At 35.5% G+C, this 14782-nt stretch overlaps 1 protein-coding gene across 7 annotated transcripts in view; it reads left to right on the forward strand.

Moving 5' to 3' along the window:
* Nucleotides 1-14782, forward strand: part of DMXL1 (Dmx like 1) — a 135680-nt gene that overhangs the window by 9023 nt on the left and 111875 nt on the right. For all 7 annotated transcript variants that reach the window (XM_064595807.1, XM_045891422.3, XM_045891433.3 and 4 more), the window contains exons 2-4: nt 7486-7611; nt 10479-10550; nt 13306-13384. In XM_064595807.1, coding sequence (XP_064451877.1) covers nt 7486-7611; nt 10479-10550; nt 13306-13384 — 277 coding nt within the window. The remainder of the gene's footprint in view (nt 1-7485; nt 7612-10478; nt 10551-13305; nt 13385-14782) is intronic.

Consider the following 14782-nt stretch of genomic DNA (forward strand, 5'->3'; position numbering starts at 1 on the left):
TTTTTTAAAGATTTTATTTATTTATTTGAGACAGAGAGCATGAGAGGGAAGAGGGTCAGAGGGAGAAGCAGACTCCCTGCCGAGCAGGGAGCCCGATGCGGGACTCGATCCCGGGACTCCAGGATCATGACCTGAGCCGAAGGCAGTCGCTTAACCAACTGAGCCACCCAGGCGCCCCTTAATTTCTTTTTTGAAAAATTCATTAACATGTAGAAATGCAACTGATTTTTGTGTATTAGTTTCATATCCTACAACTTTGCTGAATTCATTTGTTCTAATTTTTTTATTTTTTATCTTGTGGTAGAGTCTTTAGGGTTTTCAATATATCTTGTTAAATGTAAACAGAAAGTTTATGTGTTTCTTTCCAATTTGGATGCCTTTTATTTTTTTCATGCCTAATTGCTCTGGCCAGGACTTTTAGTACTTTTGAATAGAAGTAATGAAAGTGGGCATCCTTGCCTTTCTCCTGATCTTACAGAAAAGCTTTCAGCTTTTCACCATTGAATATGGTGTTCATATTGTGGGCTTGTCATATAATGCCTATATTGAACTGTACTTGTATCTCAGGGATGAATCTCACTTGACTGTGGTGTGTAATCTTTTTAAGGTGCTGTTGAAATTGGTTTGCTAGTGTTTTGTTGAGGATTTTTGTATTTATGTCAACCAGGGATATTGGCTTGTAATTTTCTTTTCCTGTAGTGCCCTTATCTAGATTTCTGCTGGCCTTGCAGAATGAGTTTGAAAGTATTCCCTCTTCAGTTTTTTGGAAGACCCTGAGAAAGATTGGCATTAATCCTTCTTCAGATGTTTGGTAGCAATCACTGGTGAAGCCCTCTGTCCTTTCCCTCTAGTTTTAACTAGGTTTCAGTCTTAGTTGTGCCTCCTCCTGGCTCTGAGACTTGAGCCAATTACTCAGTCTATCAAAGCCTAATTTTCCTTAGCAGTAAAATGGGGTGAAGATAGTAAGTACTTCACAGAATTTGTTGTAGGGATTAAATGGGTTACCAATGAAAAGCACTTAGTATTGGCTTGTGGTATAGTGCCAAAGAGAAGAAAATAGGCCCGGAAGACTATAGTGAGTGAAAGATGAAAGAAAGCACAAAAAAGTGATTTTTGAAAACAATTATTTAGGTTTTAGATGTTTTCATTACTACATAGAAATAACTATTTAGAAATAATTTCAGAGGCGCCTGGGTAGCTCAGACGGTTAAGCGTCTGCCTTCGGCTCAGGTCATGGTCCCGGGGTCCTGGGATCGAGCCCCACGTCGGGCTCCCTGCTGAGCGGGGAGCCTGCTTCTCCCTCTCCCTCTGCCTGCTGCTCCCCCTGCTTGTACTCTCTCTCTAATAAAAAATAAAAAATCTTAAAAAAAAAAATTTCATACCTAGAAAAAGTTACAAAATAAAAATAGTACAAGGAACACTCATATTCTCTTTACTTAGATTTGGCTATTGGCAATAATGTCCCCCCATTTTCTTTATCATTTGTGCTCCCTGGACATGTGTGTGCCTACATAATTTTTTTTCTGAACACTTTGAGGATGTTATGTACGATATAATTCTTTACCCTTGAATACTTTAGTCTGATTTCCTGATAAGAGGAATATTCTGTTACATAATCACAGTATACTTACCTACTTCATAAATTTACATTGATAAACTTACCTAATGTATTACCCATGTTCAGGTTCTGTTGGTTGATATGACAATGTTCTCGATAGTGTTTTTAAGCCTTCCAGTACAAGATTCAGACTATGGGATTACATTTAGTTATTGTGTCTCTTTAGCATCATTTCTCTTTTTCTTTATTCGTTTCAACAGTGACATTTGAAGAATATAGTACTTCTCTCCCACTTTTAAAAAACAAACCTTTTCTCATTTCTCATTTGTCTGATATTTCTTCCTGATCAAATCGAGGTCTTGGCCAAAATTCTGCTTAGGTGATGTTGTCTCCTTCTCTAGGTATCCCATTTGGAGGTACGCGATATCTATCATTAGTGATGTTAATTTTGATGACCATTGAAGGTGTTGCCCAATTTCTCCATTGTGTAACAGATTTTTTTTTCTCCTTACAACTAATAAGCAGTGTGTGAGAGAGGCTTTTAAGACCGTGCATCCTCATCATAATTTTCCCCTAGATTGACTATCCACCGATGATGATTCTTGCCTGTTTTTTTTTTAAAGCACCTTCTTCCTGGTCTAACAGGGTATTCTATGCCCCTACTTGTAGTCACCCTGCTCCAGTGCTGTAATGAGCCATTTCTTCAAGGAGCCCTGGTTTCTTTTAGTAGAGAATGCTATTAGAGGACAAGATCAAGGTGCTAAGTGATCTCATTGCTACTGAAATGTCTGCTGCTTGGCCTTTTCATTGGACAGAACTAGCGCGTATACACATGTATATGCATATAGCAGGCTAGCATGCATATACATACACATATACAAACATGTATTTACATGTGTACATGGAAATACGTGTATTTTGGAAAACATGATTTATACCAGTATTTCCAATTCCATAACAACCTTACTTGACTCTGTTGTGTCTTTCCCCATTTTATATCTTTGTTCCTTTTCCTTACACAGTGAGATCCTTGGCTCATTTGCTCAGTTCTGTAATACATAAAAAATCGTTTCAGAATTGCATGGTCCATACCACTGTAATTAAAAAACAACCTACAAAAACCATTCAGGATTTGCTTATATTTCTCCCCACCCTGCCTATGAGATAATAGAAAATATATGGATTGGTCTCTGTCCCCAGTTTCTGGCACAGAATTCCAGAAGCTCTTTAAAATTCCTAAGTGATAAGAACATTAGGAGCATAGCTTGTTATAATATTTGGTTCTTTTTTTATTATTTAAAAGATTTTTTAGTAATCTCTGTACCCAGCGTGGGGCTTGAAGTTACAACCTCGAGATCAAGAGGTGCATGCTCTGCAGCCAGGTGCCCCCTAATATTTGGTTCTTGACCCTGGGTCCTGTCACAGTTCCTGAAACCCTTGTAAACGCCTAAGTTATAAGGGTATTAGGAGCAGCTTTTGTTCTAATGAGGCAAATCTGGGTAGGCACCTGGATGGCTCCTGGGATGGTCACTAGACAGATCAAGCCAAGTTTAGAAGCTTGGTATTTTGAGCCCCACTTCCCATTCTCCAGAGACTAGAGAGGGATTGGAAATGGAGTTAATAATTGATCATGGCTGTGTGAGGAAGCTTCCATGAAATCCCAGCAGTATGGCGCTGTTGGGAGCTTCCAGGTTGGTGAACATATCCATGTACCCGGAGAGTGATACACCCAGCTGTATGGGGACAGAAGCCTGTGCTTGGGACCCTCCCAGATCTCGCCCTATATGTCTCTTTACTAGTTATTCTTCTGTATTCTATATCATATCTTTTAATAAACTGGTATTTGAGTTTTGTGAGCTGTTTTAGCTAAAAATCAAATCCAAGGAAGAGGAGGTCATGGGAACCTCTGATTCTGTAACCAAGTTGGATGAAGTTATGATTAATCTGGGGTCCCACTACTTGAGATTAGCATCTGAAGTGTAGAACAGTCTCAGTTAAGACTGAGCTCTTAACCTGTGGGATCTGACACTATCTTCAGGTAGATGGTGTCAGAATTGAGTTAAATTGTCAGCTACCTAGTTGGTGTCACAGAATTGTTTGGTGTGGTTAAAAGACCCCACATCTGTTGTCAAGTGTTGTGGATGCGGTGGTGTCAGAGTAAAGGAGAAACATGGGAGGTGGACTAGTTTTTTCCTTTTCACTGCCCAAGACTGAAAAAATGGGGTCAGATTCTGTGTTCATAAGTTACTTAGTTCCTTTGGCCCTTCTTTCTTTTGGTGTGGGTATGTATTCATTTGAAATGTACTTAGTTCCTTTGTTTCACTATACCCTCCCCCACTCTGATTGATTTAAATCTTTGAATATGCATTATGTCAATATGTTTTCAAATACCGTTTTTTCCTGTATCTCTTCCACTTCATCCTACCCACCTTTGTAGGTAATCAACTTTATTGTTCCCTAGTTTCATCCATCCTGTGTTTTTTATTGTAATAAACAGATCCATGAATGTTTTATTTTCCTTGTCCCTTATCCAAAAAATGACATATATGTCCTTTTGTACTTTGCTTTTTTTCACTTAGTAGTATCCCGTAGAAATCACCCATGCCAGTCATAGATGGCTTCCTTCTTATTTTTACAGCTATATGATACTCCATTGCAGGTATGTACTATAGCTTATTCAGCTAATCTCCTATACACAGCAGGCTTTTTAAGGAGATACATTTACAAATTTTTAAAAATGATTAAGAAATAGAACGTAATGCAAATATGGTTTGAGTCTTTAGTGCATCCTGTGTTTAATTATACAATCAAATAAACTGTAAAAATTTAAGCTCTGTAATGAAGAATACCAGAAGATCTTTATTCTAACCCCTAGCATGATAGCTCATGAAGTGTAGACTACAGTTGGTTCTATCCCTTTTTTCTCCCATATAGTAGTTTATTGTCATCCATTAGTTATAACTCTAAAAGAAAAAGTGAGGACTGAAAGAGAGATATTCCAGATAAGATCAGTCATTTTCAGTTGATTTGAAGTTTACCAAAACTAGAGAGAGAAAGCTTTGTATGTTTTAGTACTGTCACTGAGAGAAAGTCAAATGACAGGCCGTACTCGTGTAATACAGCTGCAGCACAAGAACAAGGGTAATTCAGAACTGGGTTAATCTTGGAATGATCAAGGGTTCATTGTATAATAAGTTGGTATCTTCCTCTCTGTAGGGCTGTATTTATTTCTGGGATAACTCTGCATTTCTCAACTCTGCAGATGTTTAGTACTTGTATTAAACAGTAATTTTGTGAGGAACTTCAGGATTAGTATGAACTTAATTCAGGAAAATTTAGAGTTGTAGTTGACAAAAATAGTTGCTATACAATATCTGAAAGTAGGCAGACAATTTTAGGTATGGCAAAAGGAAAGCAAAGTTATGAAGACATGTTTAAAAAAAATATATATGTATATGTATATATATATATTTTTTTTCCAGTTAATGGAACTAAAATTTTTTGTTTAATGAGTAGGAAATCTAAATTGTAAACATTTATAATTTGACACAATGTTTTGGGATACAGTGACTATTGGTATTTTATCAGAATTTAATATTGAGGGGAAAAATCAGTTTCTAAAATATTAAGATGTTTAGAGTATTACAAATGAAAATTTTTCTTAAATTAGTTTTTGGAATTTATTCTTGCTCATAGTCTTGTGACAAGCCTTGTGATCCCACTGTGGATATTTATATAGGTGAGCAGACCATCATGAGATTTTTTGTTTGTTTGTTTACTGAGCCAATTTTCTCCACTATATGACGCCAGTAGAAGCAGACTTGATTGTCCCTAATTCCTTTTTGGAAAATTCTTGGCAAGGATACTTAACTAGGGAAGTCCTTATGGTGTCATACAAACAGCACTAGATCAAGAATCAAAAGAGATCAAGATTCTGAAGCCCACTCTGCCGCTAAGAAGTTATGTCAGCCTATTTTAGGCCTCATTTTCTTGTCTGTAATGTGAGCAGATTTATTTGTATGATCTCTCAAATACCTTTCCAAATATTTTTTGCTGGCACGTACAGAAACATTTTGGCTTTGGCAAAAATTAAGGTCATGAAGTATAAATTATTATTTTCTACATTAAGGTATATGTGCAGGTGCAAAAGTGGTGAGAAAGTAAATAATTACTAATACTTTTTTTGAACTTATTTTTGGATGGGAAAAAGTTTGTGATAGATGTTTTATTGTCAGTGTCATACTTCATGGTGGCCTATATAAGTAAATTCCAGGAAGACAGCTACGAAGAAACTCCTGTGATCTAAGAAATTAGGGAAAAGGATACAAAAAGAATTCTGGTTGGAAGAGTTCTGCTCATTGTGAAGTTCAAAAAGAGCTATAAAATGCTTGCCAACAAGCCTTGAACTATACCTTTTTATTTGTTTGGTTATGGTGGCTGTTTTTGAAGTTAAATACTTCATTTATTCCATAGATATTTATAAGAAGCCCCTTCATTTAGAATTGGAGGATAGAGCAGAGAGCAAGATACACTTGAACCCTATCGTTTTGTTTTGTAACTTGCAATAATGAAAATGGATAATAAGCAAGATACTTACAAATTGTGTTACCTTCTATGAAGAAGAATAAATAGTAATGTGATGGAAAGTAATGAGAGAGAGAGAGAGAGAGTGTGTGTATGTTTGTGTGTGTGCGCGCGCATGGTTGGGAACTAAGACCTGAATGTTGAAAAAAAGCTAGCTAGACAAAGACCAGGCAGAAGAGAAGTAGATAAAACACAGTAAGGTAGAAAAAGATTGATACACCCCAGGACAAAGAAAGGCATTGTAGGGACAGGGCCAATGGAGGGATGGAAAGAGTAGCTTGAGGTGAGTTTGGAGAATTAGGACAGTAAGGGCATAGAACCATGGTAGGGAGTTGATTTTATTCCAAGTGCAATAGGTAAACTATCAGGGGGTTTAAGCAGGACAAATTACTTGCTTTAATAAACATTTTTAAAAATATTTATTTAGGGGCGCCTGGGTGGCTCAGTTGGTTAAGCGACTGCCTTCGGCTCAGGTCATGATCCTGGAGTCCCTGGATCGAGTCCCGCATCGGGCTCCCTGCTCGGCAGGGAGTCTGCTTCTCCCTCTGACCCTCCCCCTCTCATGCTCTCTCTCTCTCTCTCTCTCATTCTCGCTCTCAAATAAATAAATAAAATCTTTAAAAAAATAAATAAATAAAAATAAAAAAATAAAAATAAAAATATTTATTTATATTAGAAAGACTGAGAGCAAGAGAGATCATATGGGGGGAGGGAGAAGCAGACTCGCCGTTGAGCAGGGAGCCTGATGTGGGGCTCGATTCCAGGACCCTGAAATCATGACTTGAGCCAAAGGCAGAAGTTTAACCGTCTGAGCCACCCAGGCTCCCCTTTAATAAACATTTTTTAAAGTTTACTCTTTTTGGGGTGCCTGGCTGGCTCAGTCAGTAGAGCATACAACTCTTGATCTTGGAGTCATGAATTTGAGCCCCACATTAGATGTGGAGTCTACTTAAAAAAAAAAAAAAAAAGCATGACTGTATGACTGTGTGTGGAAAGGAATTAGAGGGAAGCAAGAATGGAAGCAGTCAGACTATTAATAGTAGTGGTGGAAGGAGATGGTGGTGGCTTAGACAAGAGCAGTAGCATTTAGTGGAGGTGGAAGAAGTGAATATTTTGCAGATGGGACTGACTGAATTTGCTGATGGGACTGAACATCAGAGGTAAAGGAAATATTCTCAAATACTAGACATTTTTTTTAAAAGGGATACTTAAAATTGCTCTGTTAAAACATAATACTTAGTTACAACAATATTTAATGCTAGTATTCTACCTGATAAATACTTTGACAAGTTTATCCTTTTTATTTTATTTTTTCCTTTTTTATCCCCCCCCCCCTTTTTTAGGCTTATGCATCTGGATGTGACATTGTTATACTGGGAAGTGATTTTGAAAGATTACAGATAATCCCAGGAGCTAAACATGGAAATATTCAAGTAGGATGTGTAGACTGCTCAATGCAACAAGGCAAGGTTTGTAATCTTGTAATGTGAGATTTGTTTTGAATATGGTTTTTGTCAGGATTTCCTATTGAATTTGAAGCTTGCTTTGTTTCAAGGACAATGTAGCTACAAATTTCTTTGGCTGTCTAAGATGCACCATAAAGAACAAAACTCCTGACTCTCTCAGATGTGTCTTAGAGATTGTCAGGAAGTCTGCTCTTACATAATTTCAAAATACAGCATAATCTTTTTCTGTGAGTTGATAAAGAAGTATTAACTGTAGAACAGGTCTAAAGCTTACTTATTTAAAAATTGAAGAAAAGGAATGACAAACCTTCAATCTATTTGCAAATAAACTACTGAAGAGAAATCATTTGTTAGAGTCATTCTTTCTCTGTACAGGTATCTCCTTGTAATTTCTGGATAAACTTTGTACTGAAATGGAGTCCAGCTCTTCTAAAGTGCATAGTTTTTTATTAATTTATTCCAAGTCTGTAAAATTAATTTATTCCAAGTCTATAAGAAAAATGAAAAATTTTGTTTGGACTTTTATTTGCATATAAAAAGTAACAAGTAACCTTGAAAGTAGAACAGCAACAACAACAACAGAATCAGGCTGTGATTCTGTATCAGGTGAAGTACAGTTCTGTGTAGTAGCAGAATTGGTAGAGTCATGGCTAGTAGGCAGCATAGTGTAAAGCTGCATATAGCACCATGGAGACACGGGTAGCCAGGCCTGGGCATGCTTGTAGCTAGACTGGGCTCAACTTTGCAAATTTACTTAATTTTTTGCTGGGTATTTAAATATATTACTGCACTATATGATTGCACTGGAACATTTTGTGTGAGGAATCAAATGGGCCCAATCTTTTTTTTTTTTTTTAATCTAATCATTTCTAATGAACCTGCCAGTCTGAGAAGTTACCTCTTAGTACCTAGTTTGGTGGTACTTATGGTAAAATGAGTTTTGGCTCTTACCATCTTTACCTGTTTTTTGGACTACTATATTACTCCTGTGTCCCTTCCCTTTACAGTTACAAGTGTCTCTCATCTGTCTTTCTTTTGTTCACATCTTTAATTCTCACTATATTACAAAAATGATTTTTATTATGGAATGTTGAAAATCCTTGAGACTTCCAGGAACCCTCTTCTCTTCATGTTTGTTTGATATCCAGCTCTATAGTTCTGTAATCTTCATTATTGTATTAAAACTTGCTTATAACATCTACACTCACATAAGCCTGGCTATGTTGGAAATCCCATTTAATAACTTTAAATATGAGTTATGTTTTCATGATAACCTAGATTACATGACAGTCCAGATTAAAATAAACAGGTCATTTGGTTTATAGTCATTTTTTTTTCTTCTAAAGATTTTATTTATTTATTTGAAAGAGAGAGAGAGCACAAGCAGGGGGAGTGGCAGAGGAAGAGGGAGAAGCAGACTCCCTGCTGAACAGGGAGAGGGCCACCCATAGCAGGGCTCCATACCAGGACCCTGGGATTATGACCTGAGCTGAAAGCAGACACTTAACCGACTGAGCTACCCAGGCATCCCCTATAGTCATTTTCATAAAGGGCAGATTTCCTTTGTGTCACAGATATTCATACAAATAAATGACTTCTCGCCATATCAGGAAGAAAGTTTGCAGGTTATGATACTTAGAGATTTCTGTTGGCCTTTAAGAAGGAAGTGCTGCCTGATACCGTAGACATCCAGTATTTTAGCATTACTGGTTTTTTTTCTCTGAAGGACTTAATTAATTTTCATGAGAAAATTCATCTGCATTTCTCTTATTCATTTGCTTAAAAACATTCTTTGCATCCCTTTACCTTGGGAAAGTTCAAATTGTTCACCTTGGCATGAGACCCTGTACAACCTGGCTTAGATCTGCCTTTTTGGACATATGTACATCATTCTGTTAGAAGGGACACTCTGTTCCATCTCAGCTGGTAGTCACCTCTAGGTGTACATTGCCTCTTCTTCTAATCTTTGCACTTGTGTTCAATAACTTGTGTTATGCCCTTTTTCTACAATTGAATATTCACTGCTCTTTGAAGTCTGACCCACTCTTAAAAGCCCAAACTAAATACTCCCTCCCAGACTGACTCCATACAGATGATTTCTCAGAACAATTAAAAATAGCCATTGAAAGTTTTTTCCATTACATCCTCGTTCCTTACCCCCTTCTTCTCAAGATTATATTCTCTTATTTTTATCCCTTATACATTTTTGTATCTATCAGTCTTCATTTCTGATATTTCCTTGTTCTTCATTGTGGCTCACCCAAGCTATTAATAGTAGCCACCTTATAAAACAGAGCCATTGATTGAAAGAGTAAATTTTAAAGATACTCAGATAAAATAGAGTACTGAAAAAAAAATTTCTTAGAGCATTCACAAAGGAATAGATCTAAGTTTTATTTTTAAAAAGCTAAATACACGGTGACAGAATTGTCAACTTTGAAGACAGATAAGCTAGAAATGGATTAAGTCCTATCTAATTTCCACTTGACAAGGAATATAACAATACATTTTTTTCTATGATGAAGGGAATTAATATTTACCATGTATCTTATAGGTAATTATATATAGATGCTTTACAGTTTTTGTTTTAATCCTCAAACTGATTCCATTAGGATTATAGTATTATGCATATTATAAATATAGATAGAGACGCTAAGGTATAGAGAGATTAACTTGCTGGTTACTGAGTAAGTGATAGTACTGGAATTCTGACTCAGGTATGGTGGTCTCTTAAAAATGATATTCTCAAATATAAATGAAATTGTGTGTGGGGGGCTTATTTTAAGTTGTACTATTAATTTCTTTTGCTCTTTTGATTCATAAGTAAGTTAACATATCCATAAGTTTTCTTTCTTTTTTCTTTTTATAAGATTGCAGCATCCTATGGAAATGCTATCTCTGTTTTTGAACCAGTTAACCTACCGAAGCAAAAGAAAAATTTGGTCAGTAATTTATCATTTTTCTTTTAGGAATTGAAATGTCTTGAGTATTAAAAGACACTATTTTTAAGAGTACAAAATCAGAGTGATCATCAGATAAATTGTATAAATTATACCATGATTAAAAGATAGATGTTAAATGCCACTTCCATATTTAAAATATGTTTTAAATCTTAGATTGAAACAGAAGTAAATCAAATTGTGTTGATGAATTATATGTGTTTTTTTTGTCTGACATTTTTCTTTTATAATAAGTATTTGAAGAGTCACAACCTTAAGTTCAGTAGTTAATTATTGCTAATGGCAAACACCATTATCTAGTGAAGGGTGGCACTTTGTTTTCGGTTTTTATTATCTACTTTTATATAGTTGTTATGCTTTTTCTTAAGTATTTTGTTCTTAAAATTACATGTTTTAATTGCAGAGTCTTAATGTACCTTCAGGACTTTTTTTTTTTTGGCCCTTATTGTATCATGTAATATAACTGTTAACAGGTCAATAAGTGTTTTTCTTTATGAAGAAACTATATTCAGAATTAGTTCTGAAAGCTGGTTAAAACAATAGTTTATAAATACTAGATTTCTTGGGTGCTTTAATGCTCTAAATATAATAGATCAGGTTATTTTACCCATTTCTACTGAAGGTTAAACTGGTGATTTAAACCATAAGAAAGAGGATCAGCGTAGTATGGTCTTAAGAACGTTATCTTAGGAGCCATAGGACTGCTTTCTTTCTTTCTCTGCTGCTTTCTAGCCATTTGATCCTAAGCCAGTTAGTCTTACGAGGCCCTTTGCTCAATTCTGAAATTGGTTAATAGCTATTCATTCTTCATGGGAATACTGGAACAATGACATGATGTCAAAAACTGTGCAGAAGTATGTTCACTATAAATAATTATGTTTTAATAATATACATATCTTTATATCTTTTAATATTTTTCATTTCATTTTCACTTAGCTCATTAGTATCTTACAAATTCCCTCTGTTTTAGTATGACAGCTGTTTTTGTTTTTGTTTTTGTTTTTATAAATAAGACAGCAGAGACCCAAAGAAAATTAGTTGGTTGACCATCGGAATAGCTGATGAGCCACAGAACTAAGTAAAACCAGCTGTATTGATTCCTGAGTGTGAGCATTCTTTTCCCTACCTTATGTAAATGAAAACATTTTCTCTAGGTTAACTAATGCTCATTTTAAAATTTCATGGAAAGAGAGTCCACAGCCCTCCCCTGATTTATATTTGTGTTGTGTATTACCTAATGAATCCAATATTAGAGGTCCTGATAACCTATGAATTTGTAATTGATAGTAGTAGAAATAAGTGATTGCTGTGCTCAGAATGATGTATTTCAAATAGTACTTAAAAATATTTATTGAATGAGGTAGCTGACTTTTAAAAAAGAGGTTTGGTTTTTGCCCATTTTCTCATGTACTAAATAAAATTGTTTAATGTAATGCTAAAAAGTGAGTGAGAAGAGGCTGGTTTATTAGTAGGCAGCACTGACTTTGCAGAAAGGGTTAAACAAAAAAAAGCTTGATGAATAAGGGGAAAACTGGATCAAATGGAAAAATGGACTTGGAAGGTACACAGAATCTGTAATTTCTGGGTCTACCCAGAGAATCTGTAGATTCTCATAAAAAAGACACTATTTCCTTTCCTGTATACATTCTAGAATATTCTTTTAAGGTGGTGATTCTTTATGAGAGGAACACTTCAGAATCACTGGTTGGACCATGTGTCCAGATCCTGCCTTGGGAATTTCTGTATCTGTAGGTGTGGGGTTGTGACTAGGCACTTCTATGTCTAGTTCTGGAGAGGGTTCTGTTGTACACTATGATTAAGAGCCATTCCTGCAAGGCAGTGTTTCATAAAAGCATATTCTGCAGACCACCTGTATCAGAATCACCTGGGGTGTTCATTTAAAGTACAATTCCTCATTCTGGGTTTTTTGAGCTTGAACTTTTGAATACGTGCCTCAGAACATATCCAAAACATCTCAGGTTATTGTACTAAAGTATGAGAAACATTACATTAAAAGGTTGTTTATGGGTCTCAGTCTTTTAGAGGTTAGTGAAATCAACTTAGTAGGCCACAGCCTGAATTTAAAAGAAAAGGAAGTAAAATGAAAATGATAGAGTGCATCACATGTAGTAAGGGTAAACTTAGATCGCATTTATTATGTGTGTGTATGTTTTGGGTCCCCTCGCAACATATATTTCTTACTGGTTTACAGGTAAAAACTTTTGAAAAAATGTTGCTTTAACGAATGAAAAATCTTAAATTATATAATATGGAAGTATTACATTTTGTAATCTGAGTTTTCATACGTACTTTTTGATCTCAGGTGAGGATGAAACATTAAAAGAGAAGGAAGCCTCAGATAGCACGGACACAGACACATTTAGAATTAAACCTTTGTAACTATAATAATATAAGGTAATCGTAATTTTTAAAATCTGAGGTTAACGAGAATGTTGTCCAAAGTGGCATATACTTACTGGATGTTTGTGTTGAGACAGACTTTTGGACCTCCAGGAATGGGTATTCATTCTCTCACTAATCTCTTCCATCACATATTTCTTATTATTCTCAACTAAACTGAACATTTTGTTCCCCATTAAAAATGACTGCATGGTCACTTGTACCTCAAAAAAATGGCTTCATGTATTACTAAGAAGAATAAGCATGAATGTATGTATTTGATATAGAAAAGCTGCCAATAATAATTGACTAAATGAGTTTTTTACTTTAATTTTAGGAATTATATAGTCAATGGCAGAAAAGTGGCCAATTTTTTCTGGAATCAATAGCACACAACATAACTTGGGATCCTGCAGGTAAGAAATGGATTAACTGAAATGAAATATCACTTGACTAGGCTGTTTCTTTTATTACTTTCCTGTATTTCAGTTCTGCTTTGTGTGAGATTGTGGGGAATAAAAAATAAGTAAAACATCATGTTCTTTTAGAGCTTATACTGAAATGAAGACAAATATTGACTGCAATACCTATTGTTTTGGGAAAGAGACTTTAATTCTCTCTGGAGAATCAAAGTTTCATTGAAGAGGAGCTTTTTGACCTGCAGTTAGGTAGATGTTAACATTGAGAATGGGGATAGATGGGAGGAGAGAAAAAGAAGTGAATTCTAAGAAGAGATAATGTGTGTATATATCACTTACATATTTCTGCACTAAAAAAAAAATCCCAAAGCCATTTTTACTAATCTACTGCAGTGAGCAAAGGCACAGAGAAAGAAAGCATAAGGTACATTCTCTTAACGCTTAGGACTTCATTGAGGCTGGAGTGAGTCTGGTGATAAGGAGATAAGACTGCTGCATATTATGGAAGGCCTTTAAAGTTATGCTAAGGTATTTGAATTTAATTCTTTTTGACTATCCAGAAAAATATTATAGGTTTTGAAAGTGGCTCGTGATAAGCTAAGATTTATGGTTTTGTACGATTTTTCTGGTAGCAGTAAGTTGGAAGGAACAGGAGGATAAAATTTATAATTATAATTACCTTTGCACAGTATGCATTCACAGTAATCTGAATGAGAAATAAGAATTTATTTGAGGACCTTTAATGTAATAGGTGCTTAATTAATGTTGAATGACTAATGAAAGGAGTGCAGAGATATGAAATGCATTTAGGCGATAGAATTGACATTACTTGACAGTTGGATTTTAGAGTATTTTGAGAATATCTGTGATCACAAGAGGAAGTGTGATATGTAGGAGTTACAGATAGTGGAACATAGGTTTTGTTTGGACATGTGGAATTTGACAGGCTTACATAGCGTATAGCAATAACCAAAATATAGAAATTTCTTTTTTTTTTTTTAAAGATTTTATTTATTTATTTGACAGAGACAGAGATAGCGAGAGCAGGAACACAAGCAGGGGGAGTGGGAGAGGGAGAAGCAGGCTTCCCGCGGAGCAGGGAGCCCAGTGTGGGACTCGATCCCAGGACCCTGGGATCATGACCTGAGCCGAAGGCAGCCGCTTAACGACTGAGCCACCCAGGCGCCCCAAAAGATAGAAATTTCTAGAATACAAGAAGTTATCTTTGAAACATAGAAGCCATAGTTTGGATAAGATAGCTTGCATCTTAATATAGTAGATGAACTGGCTGAGAAAAAAATATTTAGAAAACAAAGTTCAGAACCCTTGGAAATTATTTTAGAAGATAAAAGATTATCTTTGAGATACTTTTTAAAAAAAATCAGTGTTTTAAAA

Source organism: Mirounga angustirostris, unplaced genomic scaffold (genome assembly GCF_029215605.1).
Source record: "Mirounga angustirostris isolate CCGP_5_RB_7025 unplaced genomic scaffold, mMirAng1.0.hap1 SCAF_7, whole genome shotgun sequence".
NCBI lineage: Eukaryota > Metazoa > Chordata > Mammalia > Carnivora > Phocidae > Mirounga > Mirounga angustirostris.